General features: G+C 46.6%; 6 protein-coding genes across 6 annotated transcripts; 4 read left to right on the top strand and 2 right to left on the bottom strand.

Moving 5' to 3' along the window:
* Positions 1 to 221: 221 nt before the first annotated feature.
* Positions 222 to 3,481, top strand: N7495_000635 (uncharacterized protein; the record flags this gene model as incomplete). Its single annotated transcript, XM_057203305.1, has 3 exons — positions 222 to 269; positions 367 to 2,956; positions 3,060 to 3,481. 3 exons carry the CDS (start codon positions 222 to 224, stop codon positions 3,479 to 3,481), a joined length of 3,060 nt encoding a protein of 1,019 aa, XP_057067378.1.
* A 700-nt stretch (positions 3,482 to 4,181) lies between these two features.
* Positions 4,182 to 6,026, bottom strand: N7495_000636 (MFS transporter; the record flags this gene model as incomplete). The annotated part of the gene is made up of 3 exons (XM_057203306.1): positions 4,182 to 4,352; positions 4,400 to 4,478; positions 4,540 to 6,026. 3 exons carry the CDS (start codon positions 6,024 to 6,026, stop codon positions 4,182 to 4,184), a joined length of 1,737 nt encoding a protein of 578 aa, XP_057067379.1.
* A 2,541-nt stretch (positions 6,027 to 8,567) lies between these two features.
* On the bottom strand, positions 8,568 to 9,372 carry N7495_000637 (metallophosphatase domain-containing protein; the record flags this gene model as incomplete). Its single annotated transcript, XM_057203307.1, has 2 exons — positions 8,568 to 9,291; positions 9,329 to 9,372. 2 exons carry the CDS (start codon positions 9,370 to 9,372, stop codon positions 8,568 to 8,570), a joined length of 768 nt encoding a protein of 255 aa, XP_057067380.1.
* A 1,760-nt stretch (positions 9,373 to 11,132) lies between these two features.
* On the top strand, positions 11,133 to 13,190 carry N7495_000638 (uncharacterized protein; the record flags this gene model as incomplete). Its single annotated transcript, XM_057203308.1, has 2 exons — positions 11,133 to 11,347; positions 11,402 to 13,190. 2 exons carry the CDS (start codon positions 11,133 to 11,135, stop codon positions 13,188 to 13,190), a joined length of 2,004 nt encoding a protein of 667 aa, XP_057067381.1.
* Positions 13,191 to 14,566: 1,376 nt separating this feature from the next.
* On the top strand, positions 14,567 to 15,790 carry N7495_000639 (uncharacterized protein; the record flags this gene model as incomplete). The annotated part of the gene is made up of 2 exons (XM_057203309.1): positions 14,567 to 14,717; positions 14,934 to 15,790. The coding sequence occupies 2 exons, from the start codon at positions 14,567 to 14,569 to the stop codon at positions 15,788 to 15,790; spliced, it is 1,008 nt and encodes a 335-aa protein (XP_057067382.1).
* A 5,956-nt stretch (positions 15,791 to 21,746) lies between these two features.
* Positions 21,747 to 25,138, top strand: phoC (uncharacterized protein; the record flags this gene model as incomplete). Its single annotated transcript, XM_057203310.1, has 6 exons — positions 21,747 to 21,830; positions 21,890 to 22,018; positions 22,088 to 22,138; positions 22,192 to 24,643; positions 24,706 to 24,875; positions 24,926 to 25,138. Coding segments are annotated over 6 exons (3,099 nt in total), but the record flags the coding sequence as incomplete, so codon positions are not given.
* Positions 25,139 to 25,358: the final 220 nt, after the last annotated feature.

The following is a 25,358-nucleotide window of genomic DNA, read 5'->3' on the forward strand; positions in this document are numbered from 1 at the left end:
TTTGTTGACTTTCCCCCACCTCTCGTCACTGATCTCCTAACCCTTCCCTATTCACAGGCCCTGTCTGGGCTTTTGTCGTTTTAACTCTTGAAAGGGCCCACGTTCGTTTATTTTGTTTTTATTTTTTATTTGTTTTTATTTTTTGACTTTCACTTTATCCGGATCTCCTTTGTCTCTGCAACATCTTGAATCCATTCGTTATTCTCTCCTAAAGAAACCCAATGGGATGTCAAGTCGCAACCGTTATTCTTGCGGAGTTAGGCTGGAGGGTGCTTGACATTCTTCACAGCTGAGTATGGATCATATCTCTACTGTAAGTCTTGAAGTTTTACCCGAGGCTAATGTCCCGGTACTAATGTCTATCAGCTTTGTGCTTTGAGCACTATCGGAATAGCTACTTCCGGCTTCGCACTAGGCCGCGTTGATCGCTCAAAGAATACAACCTGGCGCCGGAAATTATTGCGTAATACACCCTGCGACTCAAATTCTATCCTGGATGTGCGCCCGGAGACCGCGCAACCGGCGCGGCTGAACTCAGAGGGGGCCAGATGGATAGGTGACAAAAGGCCAGACAGGCACGGACAAGGACATCGCCCAACTCAATCGCAGGGTTCAGATTTCAGAAGAAACTCTTTGACTTGTGGCGCAGCTCACCTGCGACGTCGTGGCCAAACATTGGCCAGCTCGCTGACCAGTCCCTTCATAAGCCCGCTAGCAAGCCCACCCCTGGAAATCACCGAGGAACAACCTATCGAGCCGCAGTCACAACGAGGACCGACGCGTTGGCTGCGACGCCTATCACTGGCTTCCATTCGTGACAATGCAACCCACGGTTCGACTATGCCATCCCATGGATCTAGCCCAGCGACTTCCCGTCCCGCAAGTCAACAACAGACCAACAGGTTGATCAAACGGGTACCATCACACCTTTCAAATGTACACCCGAGTGTGGTGAATACTTCAGATCTACCCCCACCGATAACGCGCAGGCCCGCGACGAGCGATCAAAAACCCCGCTCAAGACCACAGTCAATGCGACTAGATTCCCTTCGTGAAGACCCCCTTCGCGACTTCAACTTCGACAACTATTCGCCTCAACCTGTATTGGAAGAGTCCGAGTTCGACATCGACGAGCAAGATGGCTGGAAACCATACCTCACCCCTAACCCAGATAAACTCTCTGAAAAGCCCCCCCGAAAGCTCTCTATCAACACTACAAGGATGCAGCCTGTGCGTCTGATCATACCCGATCAGGAATCACTGCCGGCATTAGTCCTGTCAACTGCATTCACCAAACAGGTTATTCCAGGTTGTGAACCTGAACCTGAACCTGAACCTGAACTTGAAGCTGTCGTCGAACCTGAATCCATCATCGAATCTGAATCCATCGTCGAACCTGAACTCATACCCCCGGTGCTGTTCTCTGACCCATTTCAGGCGCAATCCCCACCGCCATCTTCACCACCACGCCCAGATTCCCCAAAACAACGAGAGCATCGACAAACTTCGTCACTCGATAAGGAACCGAAAAGAATTTTGGTCAACACAGTAACGGCATCGGGTCAACCCATCATCGGTCCTCAACGGGGCGGATCTTTAAAACGGGTAAAGGGAAGAAACTTTGGAACAGATCTCTCTCCCTTTGATATACAAAGCCCTATCATAGGCCGCTCTCCATTTCAACGGCGAAATATCACAGATCCCAGTGTGTTTCGCCGACCACAACCCATATCCCCGACATTTTCCATCTCCCCTTTCAATAGAGCCTTCCAACTTGTTCCTCGGTCTGTTTCTCAGGATTATAATTTTTCTCAACGGCGACAACGCCCCTTGACTTCAGATGCTGTGGCCGTGTCGACATGGCAACATGCATGTCGTCCCAGTGAATACAAATATACTTCACTGCGACGTCGACCGAAGAGGCATTCGTTTGCTGAATCTTCAAACAGATCATCCACCATTATGGGCTCGGACGATACTCGGGTTTTTACAACATCGGATGAATACGAGACCGACATGGTCACAGACTACTGGGACTCGGTTCGAACGCGTCGAACGAGTGCCAGTGGTCTGCAAGGGCTGCGCATCGAGACCATGTTTGACAAGGAAGGATTGCAGCTGTCAAATGAGGAAGTAACGACCCTGGAGGATCTGCTACCTCGTGGTTCATTTAACTCACGTCTGGAACGAGAGCCCCCGTTTTACTCTGCTACACTGCCATCTCCTAGGAACCGGGTCCATGTCGATGAAATTGATTGTCTATTCGATGATGAAGACTCGTATAGCATGATTGCGGATTTGCCGAGCAGGTCTCGCCACATGCGGAACCAACCAGAGCAGCTGACTTCCCCCAACGGATCGCAACTGAGTCAGAAAATGAACATCTTCGACTGGTCGGAGCATTCACATTCACGAGCTGATCGTGATCTTTCTGACTCAGAGACACGACCGAGAACTGTACATGGCAAGCAGAATGCAGTCAACCGAGACAGTCGCGCGGCCTGTCGCAAGGTTTCTTCCACCATCCATCTGCGCAGTCAAAGTGTTCCCGTAGCAAATGACTTCCCGGTTAGCAGCGAACGTCAAACTCCTGGTAAATTTGCCACCTGGAAACTCGGCATGAAAGGAGTGAGCGAAGACTGGGACAGCGATTTCGATTTCGAAGACGACTCCGAGGAAAACACTGCAGTCCAGACTGCCAACGGCATAGGCCCGGATGTTGTTCCCCACAGCATGTCTGTTCCGCAAGCCATTCTCGCGCGCCAGGCTAGCCTCCGTGGCCAGTTTGGTCAAGTACAGGAGCTGACGCTGTTGGTGGAAGAACTCAAACGGCTACGTCATCAGGCTAGTGTCTTGGATATTCTGGGTGGACCGTCGGGCGAGCTCTGGAAGGAGGCTGAGGGAATCGTCAACCTGGCCACGATTGACGACGAAGAAGAACGCCGATCCCCCCTGGGTCGCCATTGTCTCTTACTTTCAGCTTTGACGATTCGGAAGATGAAGCCTTGAATGTATCGTCGAAAGAAAATAGCGAAATTTCATGGGGGGTTCTCAGACAGGGTCACAGTTATCTCCGCCGTCGTTGGTTCAATCTAAGGACAGCAGTGAAAGCCCCGAACAACGCCGTGGTGGTCAAGGTTTCAGTTCGCCCCTCCGGCCAATGTCTAATACGCCAAAGCCGCAATCTGTGCTTGACATTCTTCAACCGGGTCAACGTCCGAAGAGTGCGGTGTTCACGGGCTTCACTCCATCTCAGCCACCTCAAAAATTACCATTCGATACGTCTTCTCTCCGAGACCTTGTCGTCCGCGCTGGGGTTGTCACTCGTGCTTTGAAAGAGGTGATTCGCAAAGCAGAGGGTGTCGACCCTAGTTCCCATGATGCATTTCCTTCTGATCCTCCATTCCGTCGCATATTTGACCAGCCCTCGCATGTCGTCGACATTGGATGTTTTGAGGCTGCGCTAGCCGATATGCACTAACATCCTTATCTCCCACTTTCTCGCATTTGGACCTCTTCTCTCGCATTCATATCCATTCCATATCCATAACTCATCCTCCCCTCAGACTCTAACTCACATCATAACCTCATATCTCTTCCCACCCCCTTTGCTTTCCTCATGCTCTCAGCCGAGTCATTTTCATCTCCTTCCGGGCACCTTCAAAAGCCATATCATCTCATTGTACAATTCTTTCTCTCTCAGTGTACATTGCTCAGCCCATATCGCCTTTTATTCCCGTTTCCAATTGTGCTCATCCGCTCAAGCTTGTACGAGGGTATCGGGTTCCCCTTGGGTTTCCTCTTCAGTGCGTTTTTACCTTTCTACTGTTGCATTTTGTGTGCGCAACTCATATCCCATAATCGCGCTGTAATAATCCTGGCGGGCTCTTGATCGCTATTTTCAGGTCGAAGACCTGACCTTCTCGGGTCGAGCATGAGTTTCAATGTCATATCTTTGGTGTCCTGCTAGTCGGACACGAGCATTTTTAAAGCGCAGTCTATCCAATATAGAACGTGGTAGAAAGAACTCTTGACTTTTTTTTATTTTTATTTTTTCCATTCAGGGACTCTTTGCATAGTGTAAAATGAAGTAAACGTGCCAACCTGAAGTTGGATGAGATAACATTAAGGATTTCTATGTTTAAACAAGACACGCTCCAATATGCAGCCAATAGCAGAACTCATCTAGGCTGTAGCGCATGGGCTTGGGCGATAATGGCAAATTCACTCGCGAACATACTCTTGGCCCGGATCTTGGGACCGTAGAAGTAGAAGATGATTGGCATCGGGATCAACAACGCAGACACACAACCAAGCACCGTACTAGCCCAGTTGATACCCATTCCATTGAACTGCTAGAATCAGCATGGACGACTGTCAAAAATGAGGAGAGACATACCATATAAGTAGCAAAAAGAGGAAATCCAGCCCCAGCAGCCGAACGCAAAATGGTATTCGCACCCAAAGCAGAAGCAGCACTAATCGAATGATTGTCAACTCTATCCAGGTAAAGCATACTATATTCTAACTCGGACTCACAGAAGGAGATAAGCATCGACAATATAATTCAGCGCCTGCAAAAATATGCAAAACAGTCCGAACCCAGTCAAAACCCCCGAGGTAGTTGGAATAGCCCAGTGAATCTCAGCCTTGAAGCCCGACCATCCAAACCAGAACAACCCACCCGCAAAGGCAACACTACCAACAATAGCAGGCGGAAGCCTCCACTCTGGGACAGGAATCCCGTTATTAGCAGCCAGTTTCCGGTTATATGACGGCTGCGTAGCGAGAATGAAGAACCCGCCCAGAAACTCGCCGATGATGATAGCCAGATAAGGCAGGCCAGCAATGCCCTTGCCCATTCCATGAACCTTTTGAAAGACAAGCGGGTAAGCCGTTAGAAACAGATAGAGCAGGCCGTATAGGAAAGCCATGTAAATGCTCAGCGCGAGGAGAATCGGTTCAGAAACGAGCATCTTGAGTGGACGACCGAAGTTTTTCTGGATGAGTTCTTTGAGGTCGACCTCGATCTCTTCTTGCTTCGCGTGTATACCCCAGTTCTTTGTTCGGCGACGCAGCTCTGTCGCTTTCTGAATCAGGACGACAGGCGGGTATGTCTCTGACAGAAAGAGGATGTCGACGGTGAATGCTACGCCGCCCATTATTCCTGTTAGGTATTCTGTCCAGCGCCAGCCGAGGGAACTCTGAACAATGAACCCGCCGACAGTAGAAGCGAACAGCGGCCCTGTAAAGACAGTCATGATGAAGACTGTTATCGCGACGCCACGGATGCGGTTGTCGAATATATCCGAGAACACGGCCGCAACTACAGTGACGGGACAAGCGCCGAAGAAGCCGCCGAAGAAGCGGCACAGCATGATAGTTTGCAGGTCCTTCGCAGTCGCGACAGCGAACTGGAAGATTGTGAAGCCAAACATTGCTAGCGTGATTGGGAGACGGCGGCCTTTTAGCTCAGAGAATGGAGCCCAGAGAACAGGCCCTGTCGCGAAGCCGAGGACATAGAGAGATAACCCTAGAGTTCCAACCTCTTCGGAGACATTGAAGGTTGGAGCGATGACTGAGATTGTGGGAGAGTAGAGGCTACTGCAGAAGGTTACTGTGAAGGTTGTGAAGGAGAGCATTATTGCTGTGAGGATCTTCTTTGTCAAGCTCCAGTTTTGGGGGTGTAGCAGGTCGTCTGGACCCGCGAATTCTACCACGTATTCATCTTGGGAGGGGAGAGCTGGTGGGTAAGGGCGTCCGGCGCCGAATTCTGGTAGGGGTTTCTGTGTTTGTGTGCTTTTTATACTCGCACCCACTGTTGCGGTGTGTTGGCTTTGGGCTGTTGCTATCCGGCTTAGGGCTGTTGTGTGTCTGTCTAGACAGGAGCCGTGGAGGGAATGTGCTGTTTGGATACGGGATAGTTCATCTCTGGATGAGGATGAAACTGAGAATGAGGAGGAAGAGAGCGATGAAGTTTGATGGACGCTCTCGAGGCTCTTCTCTACATCCCATGCAGACTCCATGGTGGGTCGGATCCAAGGTGATTTTTTTGATATCGAGAGATGCTGGATGTTGGCAATGGCAGGAAGGGATGATGCGAGTGTAAATATACTGAATTATATCAACTAAATTCTGATCTAGTTAGTACCACCTAGGTAGTTCGTTTTTGAAAGCTTTCACGCGGCAAGATATGGAGCCCTGATCTAAAAATGTGGATCACCAAATGTTCATTCCATGGATGTTTGATAATATGAAGCTCTGCAATTAGCCCTAATTCGGTCATTTCATACATTTAGAACTTCCAATGCTCTACAAATTCAAATCAATTAGTTTCTAACTTGGTTTGAAGGGTAAACAACCCTCATAGTGTCTAGCCCTAGAGTTGTATTAGACATTTGAGATTGGAATTGTGAATCCTGCTCGGAGTATCCATTAGAGGGCCGACACTGACCGAGCTTTGACGGCCTAGACAATCCAAGGTCACTTCTGTTAATTTTTCCTTATCAGAAGTTGATATTGGAAGGCTATCGTCGGGGATACCCCGAGCTCGGTTATTCAAGGCATCTACGTCATTCTGGGGTTTTTCGATGCATCCATATTAGGGCTATGGACAGAATGGATGAACTCGAGCTTCGAATATTCCAAGGTTCTAGGGAAACTCCCAACTTCGCTCCATGGTCGGTGTCTAACAAGGGATGTTTCAATCTGATACCAAGAGATTCAAATAGTACTACTTGATCACGATCTCAAGTTTGAAATGATGAGGAAGCACCTGGCTATGCAGGTACAATGAAATATTGGTATATGCAGGTGCAATATTTCAGCTGATGGTCCTCATCATTTTGCTACGATCTAGAATTAGCATGAGGGCAGCCCTAATCAGCATCCGCAAATTGCTTCAGTAATTCAACGTACACTTTACTTGTGGCTCTATGGACCTCCATACCCAATAGCCTAATGGGTTTGACTGAGATAATATTTTCCTATATCTTAAAGATTGGACGTAATATACCGGATCAATTAATTGAATATCAGGCTAACTATCTGCCGGTATGTAAATAAAGTTCGGAATATCTTTCAGCCGTACTAGTTATCACGATCAAAATTCATAATACATTCATTGAATCCCCGGAGTACGACTCAAATGAAAGACCAAAGTAATTACGGAGATGGAAAAGCTCAGTTTACCTGAGTTCGGTCATTAAGGTCGTGATAAATCACTGGGCAAATCAGAAGCCGAAAGTCAGCATGGACGAGTTCTCTCTTTAATAAAGAAACCATATCACTTTTCATCAAGCTATACCAATAAAATTCTCAAACTACTGCATTCTTCCAAGGTTGTTTACCTAGCCATGGCTGCTCAACCCCCATCACCTCATGTGGGCGTTATTATCGATCTAATTTTATTAATCAACGAAAGAAGTATATCTCTACCACTTGTGTCGTTGGGCGCTCAGAGGCGAGAACTAATACGAAAAGGGAACGCCACATGCAAAAACTGTCAATTGTAGTTGCCCAAATACCAAGCGCAGCTAGCCCTGGGGCGTTCTGTGTATCTCATTACCTGGTAGCGATACGTACCTTATTTCCTCTGCCAGGTGGGGCTTTCCTATCTTAGCTGCCGCCGCTTTTATGAGGGCGCTCAGAGTCAAGTCACATGATTGAGGACGATTACGACGATGAGAATGAGTTTGATGAAATTCGCGATGATAATTATGATAATAGTTATGATAAAAACTACAATGAAAGTTAGTAAGTGCTCGTCTCTGGTAGTTTACCTACTAGCTTTTCTAGGAGAGAGCTTCTCTCATCACGTTTCTGATTATTTTCCCGTCTTATTTTTACTCTTCTTTTTTTCTATAGTTTCTGTTCGTAGCTCTTAGTCTCTGTTTCTTCCTAAGGATTGCTGACCGCATTTATTTTCTCCTTGGTTCGTCTTCGCAGTAGTAGATATTACTCTTATTTTTCTTAGTCAAGTATGAGCATGAGCCTTTTTCGACTGCTCACTGAATTACGTGTTCAAGCTAATTGACCATGTTTTTTGAGCAGATCAAGACTTTCCTCTACGAAATACTTCAAAAAAGAAGCACATTACGTCCTGACAAGATATCCCTACAATATGCCTGTACGGTGAAGGATAACGTTAGTGATGAAAGATGTTCTCACTGAATGCTTTCGTGCAGCAACGAGATTAGCAAGCGAACAATCAACATGAGGTCATCCTTATTGGAGGATCTGCGAGTGTTATAAAAACCTCTGTTTACAGTACAGAGGACATTGATATCGTAGGATCACAAGAAGTTATTCTCGAGATATCGACCAAAGTTTATGCTGGTGCGGCAAACTTCTCGTATGAACCTGATGGCCAAACTGCGTTTGAAAGACAATCCTATAACTCACATTTTTAATGATTTCTATTCATCGTGTTTGCCAGCTCATCATTTTTGCTTGTAGGAAGCTCAAGGTCAATAAGCCACGGTGGCTGTGTTGGAAGATCTAACGAGCCCTTGATCGCAGCATTGACAAAAGGGGTTTGGAAGCCATATTATAGTGGTTGTGGATTCTCAGTAGTGGCTGGCTACACAAGCAGAAAGTACCTTTAAATCCTCCGGCCGCAGAGTGTTAAGTCTTTTAATAAGGACAGACTTTCCGTTATCGATGTCAGTCAAGTGTGAAGGCTTGTCGCTAATCTTACTTCGCCAAGTAACTAATTTGACACCCCATCCATGATGTATATGTCCAAAACAATGCATCCGAGGCCGGGCTCGGGCAATTTCCTCGAAAAGATATGGACAGCCTGCTCGTTGACCATCCATAATACCTTTTGGTGGACCGTGTGTTATCACAACATCAGCATATGGAATAGAAAATTCATGTCCCTGATTTGGGTTATACTGAAAGCCCCATGCGCCGAAAGCTGGTGTGTATGGGCTAGCGTAGACTTTTAATAAAGCACCATTTTTAAGCTGAAAGGAATATGTGCCTCTATCAAGAAAATTTGTTCCAGTACTAGGCTCACATACTAGCTTTCGAGATTCTCCTTGGTAGCCGTATATTTCCTGAACGAGCTGAGGGTCTAAGGGGGGTCTGACTTCTGCGACCTTTCTTTCGAATTTGGGAATATCCATTGTCCAATCATGGTTCCCAGCAATCACGAGTTTTAGAGGAGCATTCACGGCCTGGAGAAATCGAATAGTAGCTCTGAACTCGTCGAGCTTTGATTCTTCTGTAAGGTCACCGCAATGAATCACGACATCTACATACTGTGACAAGACGGAATCAGGCAAACTGGAGAGCCGATGCGTGTCCGAAAAAAACCATAAACCGGGTCTTAATGTTTGTGGAAGAATTTGCTCGATTCTCTGACATTTTGCAAGTGATTGTTGGAATTCAAGTAATTGTGAGTTTTTGGATAACACATACTGACGGACTAGTCCTAATTAGTGATGTTCTATTTAAACAACCCACTAGTCCTGATTAGACGTCTTCTTCGTCATGTCACATGATCATATCTCTCGATGCCTCTGGCATAAATAATATGATTACTATTGATTAGTTGACTAGTTAATTAGATAGTTACATGAAGAGGGCACTCACTAAGCATTCACCGAGTGCTGAGTGTTGATAGTTACTCAGTGACTAGATTAATGAGCTTATGTAACACATTGCTCAGTTAAACTCAGTGAGCAAAAGCAGCGATGGGGCACTAATACGGAAGAGGAACGCCAAGGACTGGCATAGAAAAAATAGTACATAGGTACGTATTATGGGGTTTGCTCAAGATGTCTAAAAGCACAACTTCCAGGGATTATGAATTCTAAGCTCCATTTCCATGTTGAAAACTGAAGATATTACCTGATTAGGTATCTTGATATTCATGGATGTAACCACCTGGATAATCCAAGTTTGAATATCAATTGATTGATCTTGGTCCTTGGAAGGCAGAGAGACTTTGTCGATCAGTAGTCACATATGGACTAATGAATGAGGCTATAATTATTGAGATCCAGAAGTTAGAGTAGGGCTAAAATCCGATCAGCAAATCAATGAGAAACCATATCACGTAGTCCACAGATAAGTGGGGAACTTCCAAGAAACAGTGTCTTACTTCTATGAAGGCGAATATTGGCAGACTCTTGACTATATAAGCCTTCCGTTGTGACAGACCCATGGGAAAAGGAAGAGGATACCTAGATCTATAATTATATAGGCTCCCGTGGAGCTCATGGAAACTATAGTACTAAAGCCTATGAAGACAATGAGTGATCTTTAAATGTCCGGGTTTTATCCAGCTCCCCACTCCATAATGGAGAACCCTACGCCCGGTAATATGAGCGGTTCCGTCTCAGGTAGGGAACGAAGGAATTTAGTACTGTTTACTCCGTACTCTCATCACAGATAAGGTCCACTAGTAAAGCCCCTTGATCCTTACATGAATAATTACTGGATTTGATGTATTGATGTGTATTGGAAGTAAATAACATTATACGCTCATTTCCGATTCAGGGGTAACGTCGGCCCTGATTGGCTGTGATAGCGGGTTCCTGAGTCTATCCGTTCTGAGCCAAAAGAGTCTCAGTCTTGTATACCTTACTTATTGATCTCCATTTGTCTCGTATTAATGTACAAAATAAGAGTGGTAAAATATAAATATCAAGACTCAGATGAAAAGCAGGGGAAAGTGAAGGGGGGTCAAAGGGGCAGTCTAAATTAAGCAGCTTATCAAGTCTCAGGGGGCAGAGGAAATTGCGGAGATTTGAAAGGCAAATACAGTATTGATTACTGAATGAAGAAGGAAGTACTCTGTACAGTACACACAACTGTTCGCACTAGTGGAAAAAACGGGCCCAGAACTTGTGACTTCCTTCTCTTCTTCTCTCCTCTTTCCTTGAACTTCTCCAACTCGCTCGCTTCTTGTCTGTCTCTCTTTTGGCTGCTGGCCACCTTCGCTCTTTTACTTCCTAGGACATCGGTCCGTTCACTCTTTAGAGCGCTTCAAATTCAATATTGCGAACTTTCAATGACTTCGTATTAATCAAAATACCTACCTCTTACCTCTTGCCACGGAATCTGAGAACTCGTCGATCAACGTGCTGGAAGCGTCCTATCGACGACAACACTAACCCAAAATGCGTGTCCTTAACCATACTCGACGGGATGTTATTCCCTCTCAACGACTGCCTTTTCTATTCTCTGCCGCCTCTACCACTATAGGCTCCGTATTGCCTTCTCTCGTCGCACGAGATGACTCTACATCCACCGCATCTGCAACCGAGACAAGCTCGGGAGAGAAACCCACTAGTAACTTGATGACAACTGTATTACCAGTGGTATTCGGTGCTGGGTATGTAGTTGGAGATATTAAAATAGGGGACCATTCATACTGACGCCGAAGTAGTATCCCCATTATCTGTGCCGTTGTCATTTTGGTTATCTTTCACCGACGACATGTGAAGAAGTTGTCTCAAGAGGATGAAATGGACAAGCACAGATCTCTCGATTTTGGCATGGACATTGTAAATTCCAAGTCCGGCAAGGGACAACAAATGACACATACCAAAGGAGGCTTGTCTCTAGATATTGTTCCTTATCTGATGCCACCTGGAATCCAAAGTCCCTCACGAGACTCGCTGCATTCGATTTCTCGATCAATTGACGACGACAAGTATCGCCCGGCTACGTTCACGCAGAATGACAATGCCTCCATTCGATCTTATGGAGGTTCTACTCGCTTTGGAGGCCTGGAGGAGCCCAATGCAGGTCTTCTGGGGAATGCTGCACACATGTCCCGCTCTTCTCCTCCGATATACCAGAGTCCTACCAACGAATACCGCACCAGGTCTCCTGGAGGGCCTCAACAGCGTGGCCCTGGATCTGCTCTGGCTCCCTCGTCATCTAACTCCCCTATCTCTCCCGTCGAGCGTAACAAAGTATTGCCTGTTGGTAACCAAAATCAGACCATTGAACCGTCTCCTCTGTCTGCAGAGCCTCAGTTCAGTTTGGGCTCAGAAGAGGATCTTCATTATGACAGCTCTCCTCACCAAACTGACTACCATGAAGACCGTCCCAACTTCCCGCTACCGGATCACCCTCTCACCTACCCTGAGCCTGTAGCGATGCCCGAGCCTGAACACAGGCAGCAGACTCAACTCCCAAGAATTTCCTTCCCAGCTAGTGAAGTCAGCGACTATGGAGATGAGCGACACTCAGAAATGATGGTTCCCGCAGTGAATATTCAACTGACCGAGGCCGAGGACGAACTCCATATGCCCAATATGCCTGCAGAGCCTGAAACTCCGGCCTACGACCCTCGTCGTGATACCCGTCGGATGACTCTTGGTGTGCGTCCCCTGCCCCCAGATGATCCCACCGACAACCCGGAGCAGCGTGCCAACCGCATCCGATCCTTCTACAAGGAATACTTTGACGACAGCAAGCGGGAGACGACCTACTATGAAGACCACGGCTCCGAGGTATACGACGGTGGGTACGTCTATGATCCCACCACTGGAGATTACTTCGATGCCGCCCCTCAAGCTCCGTTCGCCGAACCCATCGGCCGTCGAGCCATGACTCCTCCCCCTCGCATGCCTCCTCGCTTCCAAGGCGGCGCCCGCCATATGGCCACCAACTCTGCCGGCTTCAATCCCGGACCACGGGCATTCTCCTCGGCCTCTGCGCGTCCCCCTCCCGGTGGACCTCGTGGAGCTCCTCGTAAGATGCCGCCCCCGTCACCACTCAACATCCTTCCCACTCCGCACATGTTGAAGGATGACTCCATATTCATGGCAGCCGACTTCGCTCCTAGCAGCGGTTTCCGCGGCCGAGCTGAAGGTCGCCCTGAAACCCCCACCGGTGGAACGATGCCCTACAGTCCAGCATTCCGATCTCATACACCGCTTGCTTCAGTGTTTGATGATCTCTCTGCGATGCCAAGTCCACACGCGCTGCGGAAATCAGGCGCATTCACGTCACTGGACTTTGCCCCTCCGCCCCGATTCAAGAACGCCGATTCTGGCAGCGACGCAGGCAGCATCCGTAGCAACCGGAGTGCTATTTCGAACACTCACATGAACAATATTCGTAATGGCAACTACCGTGTCAGCCGCCTGCCAGCCGATATGGTCGGTACCAAAGATGACTTGGTGAATACGCTGCGTCCGCAAATGGACTTGGCGCAACGGTGATACTCAATTCTGTTATTTTTGTTTTCCCCCAGGGGCCCTATCACGACCTGTGCTATATTTTAAACCCGTCATGACCTGCGTTTCTCATGGTACGGTGCTTGGAAGTAGGAGGGTGGTATTCATTTTTTTATTTCCCCCTCCTGGACTTGGACTTTTTTTTTTTTTTTTTTTTTCATTTCTTATCATTCTTTTTTCTACCATTTGAAAATCGACTCTGGCGTAAATAGAAGATGATTGAGTTGAGTTCTATCGGCTGTATACTGTATATATTGAATCATTTCGGCCTGGCCTACTACTTAGTACTAGTGTAAGACATGATTTCGTCATGTTAAAATGAGTACTAAGTAAATCCAACCAAAAATCAGGTGTGGACGTTAGTTTTCGAAGAACAGACTCCACTTAGTGGATATTGCGTAATTAGCGGCACATATGCCCCTTTTCTCTAGATTAGAGTAGTAATAGTAGCCCTTGACATCTCTCTACTTTGTACTTTCTACTCTCTACTACACTTGACTAGATATGTCACATTGAAAGTTGCAACCTTAATGAAAACTGGTCGTAAACGGCCGTAATTAAGTACAATACAAGCGTATTGTTGTACCGTGGAATCTGATCAACCGTTGGATACTAATTATCCAATCATATTGTGTTTTGAATCTTGCGTTGTTACTGAATATGAGTAAAAGTTGGATATGCAAGATATGAATATTAATATCCGTGGTATTTGTGGTACTTAGTATTTGTTGTTATGCTTACTCCGGGCTTCAGGAATATCAGAGTAAACACGCCAGGAATCATAACATAAAATATAAAACACAAACCATAAAACACAAAACACAAGATATAGAGCATAAAACATCCGCAACCAGGTACAGTTTAATACTACGTCAAAACTGAACACTTCTATTAATACTGGAATGCGGATACCGAGAACGTACAGAAATCTCCACTTTCTCTTCCAAGTTTCCACTTCCCATCCACACAACCTTCAACCTCCCATGGCTCCCGACTACAGGACTTCTCTGCTCTTATTCCACTTTTCAATTTGATGCTTTTGCTCTTCTTGGATCTTTACCACCCTTTTCTTTCTTTTTCTCTTGTTTTTTAGTCCATCCGCCAACTTCACCCTCCCCCCCTGAACTCGTCACAAGTTCATATCTTTCACTCTTTTAAGACCTCAATCTCTGTCACTCCTTAAAAAATTCGGTCGAACTCGGTACCTTGGAAATCTACCCTTGAAATCTCTACAGCCGGACATCCTAGGTCTCCAAACGCCACTTTCCCAACTTCCACGACCTTCCGGCTTACTCCCCCCAACTTACACCCGACCGTTCAACCTAGAATACACATTTCCAATTGAGATTCCAATATTAATCATGTCTGGTTCTGCCGCTGCTGCCAAGGCTGCGACAAGTGCTGCCGCCGCCGCCGACGCTGTCACCACCAGCGCTGCCGCCGCCGCGACCACTACTACCGCCGCTGCTACAACTCCCACAACCAGCACAACGAGCAGTTCTACGAGCACAAGTGAGAGCTCAACCACTCCAACTTCCACTTCCACCTCTACTACTTCGACCTCGACATCAACATCGACTACTTCCACAACTTCATCCACCTCCACCCCTACCTCCACCTCCACCTCCACAACTAGTACCTCCACGAGCAGCTCTACCACCAGCACCAGCAGCAGCGAGACTACCAGTAGCAGCAGCGATTCAACCACCGCTGCCCCTACCACGCAAGGCGCCACTACTGTCTACGTCACTTCCACTGAATCAAATGGCCTCGTCACCAGCGTGCCATCGACCATCACCTCCTCCAGTGCAACCACCACGGGCGCGCTATCGACTTCGACCGCTGCCGCCTCTCACGGCCTGTCTGCTAGTGGCACTATCGCTGTGGCAGTCGTTGTACCCGTTGTCTCCGTCGCGCTGATCGCTCTAGCCGCCATATTCCTCTGGCGTAAGCGCAAGGCGAAGAAGGCCGCAGAAGAGGAGCGCCGTAAGGAAGTCGAGGAGTATGGTTTCAACCCGAACAACGATCCTTCTGGAATGGGTGGGGTGTCACTCAAGGACGATCACTCATCAGGATACCGTGGTTGGGGTACCACCTCAGCCGGACGCAAGGCCTCGACCAACCTGTCCAACGGAATGGGAATCGCCATGTCCGAGGGCAGCGGTGCTGGCGGCTACCACCACGGCGCAACCCCGAGCGAAGGCACTGTCCAATACTCAGACGGTGTTCGTCCGGACTCTGGTGAGATGGAGCCCATCGAGCCTATTGGCGTACTAGGCGCCGTTCCCGTTTCAGCTAACCGTAATGGTGATATCCATCGTGGACCCTCCAACGCCTCTTCGGCCTACTCAAATGCCAATCGATCCGAGGCTTCTGAAGAAAGCCACCTGTCTACTCACCAAGCACCCGGGCCCTACTACGGTGAAAACCCTTACTATGGCGAGGCTACGGGACATGGTGCTTGGGGTACACCCGAAGACTATCAACCTGTGATCCGGGATGTGACGGCACGTCGCAACACTCGCATTGAAAACCCAGGCGTATACCCACGACAAGGGAATGCAGGCATTGCCCAGAACTTCTAAGCAAATTTCCGCCCACGATATCATTTTGATTGCGAATTCTTTTTGTTCCCTTGTATTTCAAAAAGCGCGGCATCCCGTTCTTCCCTCACTCATGAAATCTCTTTGCTTGACCCTTGCAACACTGCATAACCCACACTCTTTCTCGACCATTGCCGAGTCCATTCTGCGAGGTCCATCGATTGTGTATCATAGACCGGTTCCCTCGATCTCGATCATTCCGGCATGATAGACTTTCTCTTCGCCATGTGTTTATTGACCCTTTAATTTCTTGACTTTTCGTTTACCCATTTTAATTGACCTACCAGGTTAATTTTTCTTGCCTCATTTCTTTTACCTTTTTCCTCACCTTTTTTTTTTTTTTTTTTTTCTTATCTATTTTCCTTTTTCGACGCACGTACTTCTATTTGATATATCCCTCTCATCTGATCTACCCACAATACCTTCTGGGCTCCTGCCGCATCTATGTACATTTCACACAGTTACCACTTGCTTAGAATTCTGGGCCTTGGGGGTGTGTTTGGCAGGTTTTTGCTATGTGTTTATCTTTTTTCCTTGATCTCTTTTTTTCTTTTCATAGCAACTTACGCAGAGCAGAATAAATGGAGCAGTCACTAGTTCTACATTTGCTTTTTTATTTTTTATTTTTCAGTGAACATCTTTCATAGTACCTAGGGTTACCTAGGTATATACCAATATTGAAATAGATTGATCATATCAATAAACTAGCTAGGTAGAAAATCAGGTACGCGTTGCTGTCCAAATTTCTTTATGGATATAGAGTATTGGAACGTTGGGATTTCCCCAGGTTTTTTCACAGTGGCTCATGTAAGTGATATAGTCCATTTCTCCATTCTGAAGTCTGTACCCCGAATCGCATCTCCTTCTCCAACTGCTGAGTACTGAAATCAGGTTATGTGAAAGCTCTCATGTCCAGGTCGTAAATCCTTTTTGTAGTTCCCAGCCTAGTCTAGTCGTATATGAAAGGCTCCTTGGCCCAAAGAACCTTCAGCCCACCAACAACCTTAAGGCCCATCGATTTTGCTTAGAATGGCATCTAGTAAGCTCTGCTAAGTGTCTTGAAATCAACATAAAGTACGTCGATCGACTGAACCGCCGGAACTTCCAACTGGCTCTGAACGCTAGCACCGTTACAAACTACCCTTCTAATGAAAATAAAGTAAAGCCAATGTAGTCTGATGTTGCGACATCCGACTGCTTCTATGCTGGATTACTGTGTTGAGAGCCTTTACAGTCTTAAGGGTTGGAGGTGTGTTTGATTGTAGATCGAATGACGGCTTGATAATATTGTTGCATATTACAACGTTCTATGGGACGAGCTTGGGGTCGGAGTCGCTGTGTACAGCTCTGCTCGTCAATTTTCATGGTTCAGTAGACCAACCACGAGTCAAGAACCTCGATGGCAATTCTTGAAGGTTGTTGAGCTTGCATCTCCTTCAACTCTTTCTCTAAGGTGATGATCGAGTAAGTCCTTATCTATCAAGGATCTGACTTGCTTGGTCCCTAGCTCCAGTTCTAGTCATATTACAGAGTTCAGGAGCTTGAATTTCCTTCTCTCCATATTATATCGACTGAGGGTTGATGAAATTGGTCATAAATGATCACTCGCCCGGTCTTTCTCCTCATGACTAGTGCATTGGAGAAAGTGATAGATGAAAGAGTAGTTTAGCGCTTCTCCCCTCTAAGGTGCGAGTGATGATTTACTAATCAGTCATCACATTCTTCTTTGCACGAGAACTAGTATTATCCGCCTTTTGCTTCGCCTCATGCGCATCTCAATGAGACTCAATCTTCCTTTTTGAATAAGAACGAGCACGATATTCCTTAAATTTAGTGTAGGTGATGCTGACGATTTGCAGGCTTCTTTCTACTGCAAACCCGACTTGGTATAATCGGGGATGTCATAATTTCCCTTGGTGATGAGCGAGTTGCTTTTCCATGAAGAACTTTCTTCGTGGGCTGATCACAAGTTCGAGCTATCGCCTGAGCCTGCACCTCTGAGATGTGTTTCTCTAGGAGCACTTTGTTATACTCAGTCAAGCGCACCTGGTCCGACATTTCCTTCGCACGCTTCAGGGTATCAATAATTCCTCTCTGCTCGTGAGACTGAAGTTCAGAGTTTCGTTATTGTCGATACCAAGGATGAGGTGGCAGAATTCTCTTAGAACCATCCCTCTCGATGTGACAACCTTCGTGTAATTCTCCCTAGCGACAATATCAGCGGCCTCCTACCACTATATTTGCATTTTAGATGATGGAGTATCTAAAATAGAACCGTATCTCATAGTATCTGCTTCGTCACTAATCATTTATATAGCAGTTGAAAATCGGCTTCCAAAATTGTGTGCGTGTTCTTTATTTCCAGAATAGCTAGCGAAAAAAACATTCTTTCCGTATTCCTCTTGTTGCTGGGCCATCAGGTCTGTCATATATCTGATTCTCACATAACCTCCAGTCATGTCACTGACCATGCAGTGGTAACAACCTTGGAAGAAATGACGTTAGACAGTGTAAAAGGTGAGATCAGCCACATCATATCTAGGTGGTACCGATATACGCAATAAAATTCTCAGGTGGTGATCATAGATGATATGGCATCTCCTGAATCAGAAGAGTAATCTTGGAGGTATACAGGCCCCGGCAGAAGCCTCGAGGCCCCGGCTGAGTAATCTATGGCAGTGGGTGAATAGAGGATTGATGTAAGAGGAAAGAACGATTTGAACAAGTAGAAGACTTGAATAATTAGATAACGGTGTAAAAATAGGAAGAGTTAAAGTGAAGGAAAAGTGATAGTGGAATGGATTGAAGGTAATAGTGAATGAATGAAGTCAAAGTAATTTCGAGGTCATGTGAGAGTGATTATAATCTTGCATCAAAACTTCCTTTCCACTTCCTTTCCGATTCCTTTCAAATGGCATGTACTGAACAGATAGAGCTCAGGTATGAGCGTTGGAAGTTCGTTGTGAGCACTTCTGACATCACGGAGGCCGTGCATAACAGTGCCCTGGACATGTAGTACTCAATTGTCGATATGGTTGATGTTAAACTTTTATCTTTTAGTCGATAAAGTTTCCGTATAATCGCTTTAAAATCTCAAAATACCCAGTATCGAGTGGTTATAAATGATTTATATAAAGCAGTATTATTATATGTTCTGCGCAAATTTGATCGAAATGTGGCGTAAGGTGGCTCCCATATCCGTTAAGGATTAGAAGCCGATAACCTATATATGTACAATAATTTATTGCCAGAATAATGAGCATTTGGAGCCACTGAAGATAATTTCAAGGTTTCATCAGAGGCTCATCCATTTAGACTAACCTTAAAAACTCCTAGGAGTCCGTCAAATCAAGCTTTATTAGTTCGATTACCTTAGCGTAAATTGATTCAATTGTCATTACTTGTTCTCAATTTCCAGGTTACAAGACTGATCTCTGACCATGATCATCTGGGGCCGGTCTTAGCAAAGTTATAGACATCCTCTATCAGAATACCATACTTAGTGTGGTTTATGCAGTATAAAACTGCTCTTGAATTATCTTCAGATCCTCTTGTTGTGCTTACTGATAGTTAAGCATCACGAGAGGCAGAACTGAAACTCTGGCGTGTGTTGGGTGAAGTTATATACCCATCTTTGACCTATAGTTTGGATTGAGGTAGATCCACACTTAGTGAGTTGAAGATTGGCCATTTTGTATATAGTATAGGTCTCAGGGCAGCTCAATGTGAGTCTATAGAGACTAACTACAGCTTAGGCGATTCCTCTCTGGTTTGGGCTGACTTATGATTATTGGCGCGAGTTTCAGTGCGATTTTTGCGCCCCATAAGGCGATCGGCGAGCGTAGAATGCGGCACATTGAATCGACACACTATATCACGAATAGAGAGATTTTCTTATTGATTTATAAACTTGTTCGACAGAGTTTCAAACTGGTTAAGCGCGTTTTGGTGGCATCGTTGGCGGTTAAAGATAAAAGGACCTGGACGTGAAAAAAGTAGGTGGCCAACTCGCTTACCGATTCATACGCTATAGAAGATATTATAGTCACCGCGCGAGATATATGAGTGAATGCCCAGGATTAAATTGGAAAGTGAAAGTAAAAGGAAAAGGAAAGTAACCCCAAGAGACCAAGCTAGTTCTCAACCTTGTGATATCCCGAACTATGAAGGCTCCAATCAAAAAGGCTTACATGGCCAATCAAGCTCATAGAGCTTGGCTATTAAGACCCATGTGAGGCTTGGCACGTAAACCTCCTACGATATCCTCTAGCACCATAACAAACGGAAAGAAATGAGTTAATGCTAATTAGTAATTTTATGAGCTAATTGCAAAGTGTTCCCACTCCTTTTTTCAAGAATTGACCGAGAGAAAGTCAGGATCTACACAACAGTCCTCATCATGTGAAGAGCACCGTGCGCACTGCCAAGCAGCAACTAATATCGGATAGTGCCCGATTGGCAAATATATCGGGCGCCAGTGCCCCCGTGAAACTGAGCCGCCACGCTATCGGTCCGGCTACCCGACTCTTCGTTAGAGCCTATTATCGAAACCAACTCCTTTATCAAAATCCCTTCACCTATCAGTAATACACTTACTCTTAGCATCTCAATTTTTATTGGCTACGAGAGAATGCTTAACATACTTATCCTAAAGGAGTAGGTCATAAATACAGCTAGCTATTGACGAGATGGTATCTCGAAGAATACTGAGAAGTAATTGACAGAACTTCCAAAGTCCCTGTTATTGTTGAACATTCTAGTGCCCACTGTTAGCCTATCCATCTTATTAATAAGGGAGAGGGTTACCCTTCTCCTCTGCTTCCTCTTTCCGGTCCTCTATTAGATACCTTCAGGATATGACCCTAGGTAGAAAGCGAAGAGATCCCGCTACACTAGACCTGACGAACAAGTTACTCTATAGAAACGTTAAGGACTAAATGGATCGGCACCGGGATAACACTAGGGTGTGCGCTTTCTTGTTTTCAAGGCGAAGACCGCATAGAATAGGCGCTGTTACCTCCGAAACAAGGATGAGGGATAGGATTTCACCACTCAGTACACAGTATATCAGATCAAGTATCGCTCCACTTTCTGCGATGGATTCGACTTTAAAGGTGAATGCACTACCTGGTAAAGAATGATTAGAGGAACATGATCGATTTCTTCTTCCTCCCCTTTTTTTTGCGAGTCCTGATTTGCCGACCTGGTGCCGCAACTCCACCTGAATTCCGTGTTTCCCCAGCCTGAGGGATCACTGTGGTGGCTTTCTGCCATTTATACCCAGTTTTGGGTACTTAATAATACAAAGTAGTACATGATATAACAGTCAAAAGCATATTTAAGTATGTATCCATAGGTACCCACAATGTATCGGCTATTGGAGATAATAAAGCTACAGGGATTTTAGATTCACGTGTGCTCACCATTAAATCTGATTGGGCGGTGAACCATAGGGAGCTCTCCACCTCCGGCTTCAACTAAACTCACTTCGACTCTCACTGTTTTTTTTGACGCGCACATCATCCATTGGCCAAAAGGTTGTACCTAGTTCTTGGTACTTCCCGAGGGCCTGTAAGACTGCAAGACTTGTTCAAGTCTTCTCGGTTCGAACACACAAATCAAATGCCACACATCTGACTATGTCACTTCGCGCTTAGCATCTCTCTATCTACTGCACACCTGTCATAGTTACACGCCGATACTATACATCTGGCCCACTATCCTCGTTCCCCACAACGTCGGACGATTAGCCCCTCCCCCCTCGACTTGTCGACTCGAGGTATATCCGAATTCCCCCTTCGTCTTCCCCCCCCCCCCCCCCTCTCTCCCTCTCGCTCGTGCGACCCTGAGACCTCCTAGAACTCGTTCGACGAGATAGCCCAAGATGTGTGTGCGTCATCCCCTCTGCGCGCAACACGCATATTAACTCTTACGTAGGAAGTTCGGTAAACAGATCCAACGCCGGCAACTTGATCTTCCAGAATATGCGGCCAGTTTCGTCAACTACAAGGCGCTGAAGAAGGTAGGCCAAGGCCACCGGAGCAAGAACTAGAAGTTCTGTACGACTAATAACTTCCACAGCTTATCAAGCAACTCAGTGCCACACCTACCATCCAAGCACAGCGTACCGCAGAGGAAATTGCCCAGGATCACACCTTAAATCCCCAGGCTTTACTGCGCGCAAACAAGGAGGTCTTCTTCTTCCGCTTGGTAAGTTCACCAAAATCTATTTTTCAACGCTGGATACAAAATAGGGAGCTGATGACACTTTTGAAACAGGAGCGAGAAATTGAAAAGGTGAACACCTTTTACTTGCAGAAGGAATCAGAGGTAGATTTCACTTTAGCCTTTTTGGGAAGACCCATGCTGACAGTACAATTTAGTTCTCACTGCGACTCAAAACATTAGTCGATAAGAAGCGCGTAATACAATCCCGGCCGGCATCAAGCTCAAAGGCCCCTTCAAATTTCGTCTCATTGTTTGAAGGGCTTCAGCAATTTGATGGCGATTTGAACAAATTACAACAATTCGTGGAAATAAATGAGATCGCCGCCTCTAAGATCCTAAAAAAATGGGACAAGACTTCCAAGTCCCGCATGAAGGAGCTTTACCTGCATCGGGCGGTAGAGGTACAACCATGTTTCAACCGAGAGGTGCTGCGCGAACTATCGGACCGCGCTACTACGGCGCGGCTGGAGTTGGAGGCTTGGGCTGAAGGCGAGAACTTGCAATTGGACACAGCTCGGCCAGTGGATCGTGTGGCACCTGGAGTTGGCCAAGAAGAGGATGAGTTGGACCTACAGGCATTGCAATCCGCTTCTTTGGGCAACCTTCAGGTGATGCGAGATTGGATTGAAAAGTTGCAGTCAGCCCCAGATGCCCGTGATCGAGCAACCAGGACATTTTTAACTGCGATCAACGGGTTCTCCGATGAGGTTCTTGGTCTGCTTCTAGAGAGTGGCCTGGTCGACCTTCACTCTGAGGATGATATCAACGAGCGGAACTGCCTCCATGAAGCCGCCATCTCCGGACGAGACTTGATCTTCAAAGCAGGTCTTGCGGCCGGCGTGGATATCTTCCTTCCCGATGTCTATGGTCGGATTCCCCTGCATTACGCATGTATGCATGGCCGTGTAGATATGGTAGAGCATTTGCTAACAGTGGGTCCACAAACCGTTGACGTGATGGACCACGACAACTTCACGCCTCTGATCCATAGTATTGTCAAGAGCCGTCTTGAATGTGCCGAGAAGGTGCTCATCAGCAATGCGCGCATCGATCCCATTTCAGATTCTGACCACATCCCCTTGAATCTTGCCTGCCAACACGGCTCTTATGAGATTGTAGAGATGCTACTTCAACGGAAGGCAAAATTATTACCCGATGCAGAGGGTCTTTACCCCCAACATATGGTTGCGCGGGCCTCACAGTCTCCGAAAATTTTGTTACTTTTGAAGGCCCACGGTGCCGATCTTGACCAGAGAGACAAGCTTTACCAATGGACCCCCTTGTTCCACGCTGCAAGTGAAGGCTGTGTGTCATGTCTGCAAGCTCTTCTCGAGTCTGGTGTCGATGCAAAAATTGCGGACGAAAAAGGCCTCGAGGCTATGTACTACGCTGCTTGGGAAGGCCACCTTGAGTGCATGTTGCTCCTCTGGGCCCAACCCTCAAAAGCAGCCCCTTCACGGAGTCCACTTGACCTTCTGAATGGAACCAATCGTCAGGGGCCTGGCATGACGGTGGATTTCGAGAGGCGTCACAGTTCGGCAGTTGACATCGACATGACCGATGGCATCCCAGACCTGGAATTACCTCCCCCGATTATTCCTTTACGACGATACGGCCACAATTTCCTGGACAAGAGGGCTTTCGTCCAGCTTATATTCAATGAAGCTAAAGTCAAGTCGATTACATTTGACCAACGCGGGCGCCACCCTGTTGCCCGGTTGACGATTTCCTCCAAGATGTCCGACCTGATTCCCCGTACAATCATGCTTCCCATACAGGAGGAATATCGGACAATATCGTTCCACGTGGAGAATTTGGATACATTTGCCGTTGATTTTGAAATCTTCCCTACTTTTGGCTCCAAGGTGATCGCGAAAAGTGTGGCTCTGCCAGTGAAATTTGCTGCCGAAACATCCAGCACGGGCTCATGCTGTTTGCCTCTTATTGACCCTCGTTTGCGGGCTATTGGCCAACTGCGCTTCAACTACCAAGTTATCAAGCCGTATCACGGAGATCCCTTGGAAATCACGCACTTTGCGACCTACTGGAAGTCGACAAGTGCCATCGACTCAGTACACAGTGGGTTGGTTACCGGCTCAAGCCTTTCAGGTGATTATGTACAGCTCTTTGTGCAGTTGACTCGAGATAGTGTGCCGGTTCTATACCCACAGTTCGTAGTCAACCACCACGGCATCGACATCCCCATATCCCGACTGACTTGGGCTCAATTCCAAAAGATTGGCTCGGAACAAGCGAGTCTCAGCAAACAGGAGATTTTAGACTTCTTGCGGACTCAGGCTATCAATGATATGCCGAAAACCCACCGTCTTCTGGCAGGGTCCTTCATGTCTCTGCGGGAGGCTCTACTAGAACTGCCAATCGACCTGAAAGTTGATATCTCTGTTCTCTACCCATCTGACGCTGAGGAGCATTCTCTCGACTTGACCTCCCAAGCCGATGTCAACAGCTTCGCGGATGCGATTCTGACCGATTTGTTCGACCATGCCCGCGAGGCTCGTGAGAAGAGTCCTGACTTCATGCGCTCCGTCGTTTTCACCTCGTACAATCCCAATATATGCACTGCACTTAATTGGAAACAGCCTAATTGTGAGTGTAGTCTTTTTTTATCTCCCACTTTCTCATAACCGATTGCTAACATTCATTTCCAGATCCCGTCCTTCTATGCAATGATCTTGGTCAAATTCGTGACCTTGCTAGCAATGTGGACTCTCTTCCTCATGTCAACAGCAGTGGCCGTGCTTTGATGTCGATTAAGGAGTCTGTCCGAATCGCTCAGAGTAACAACTTTATGGGTCTGATCTGCCGCTCTAGTCTTTTGGTATGTTCCTCCTCTCTTACTCTTCAATGGACCGTACTAACTGCTTCAAGAATGTTGTCCCTGCGCTGGTTGAGACTGTCAAAGAGCTCGGCCTCGTTTTGGTGGCTGACACCTCTGACGAAGTTGCACAGCCTGATCACACCGAGGCCCTTTCAGTCAGCTCTATGGGTGTGGCTGATTGGGCATATCGTATGCCCGATGGCGTAAACGGTGTAATGAAAGCCAACGGTATTTTGAGATTTAACGACTCGGTCGATATGTGAACCTTTATCCATCTCGACTTCTGTTAACACAGCCTCATAGGTTGTGCTTCGTATGTTGCTTCCTGATATTTATATATTTTTAACGAGACGAACACCATGAGATATCCAAGTTGAATAGCTTTATGTCATTATCTCATCACGATTTGCTTTTGGGTATTAGTGGTGAAGTGGCGGATGTTTACCCTTTTCCTTTTTGCTTTTGCAGTCCCACTCTTGCATC

This window comes from Penicillium taxi (assembly GCF_028828555.1).
Source record: "Penicillium taxi strain IBT 34144 chromosome Unknown utg000001l_segment0_segment0, whole genome shotgun sequence".
NCBI lineage: Eukaryota > Fungi > Ascomycota > Eurotiomycetes > Eurotiales > Aspergillaceae > Penicillium > Penicillium taxi.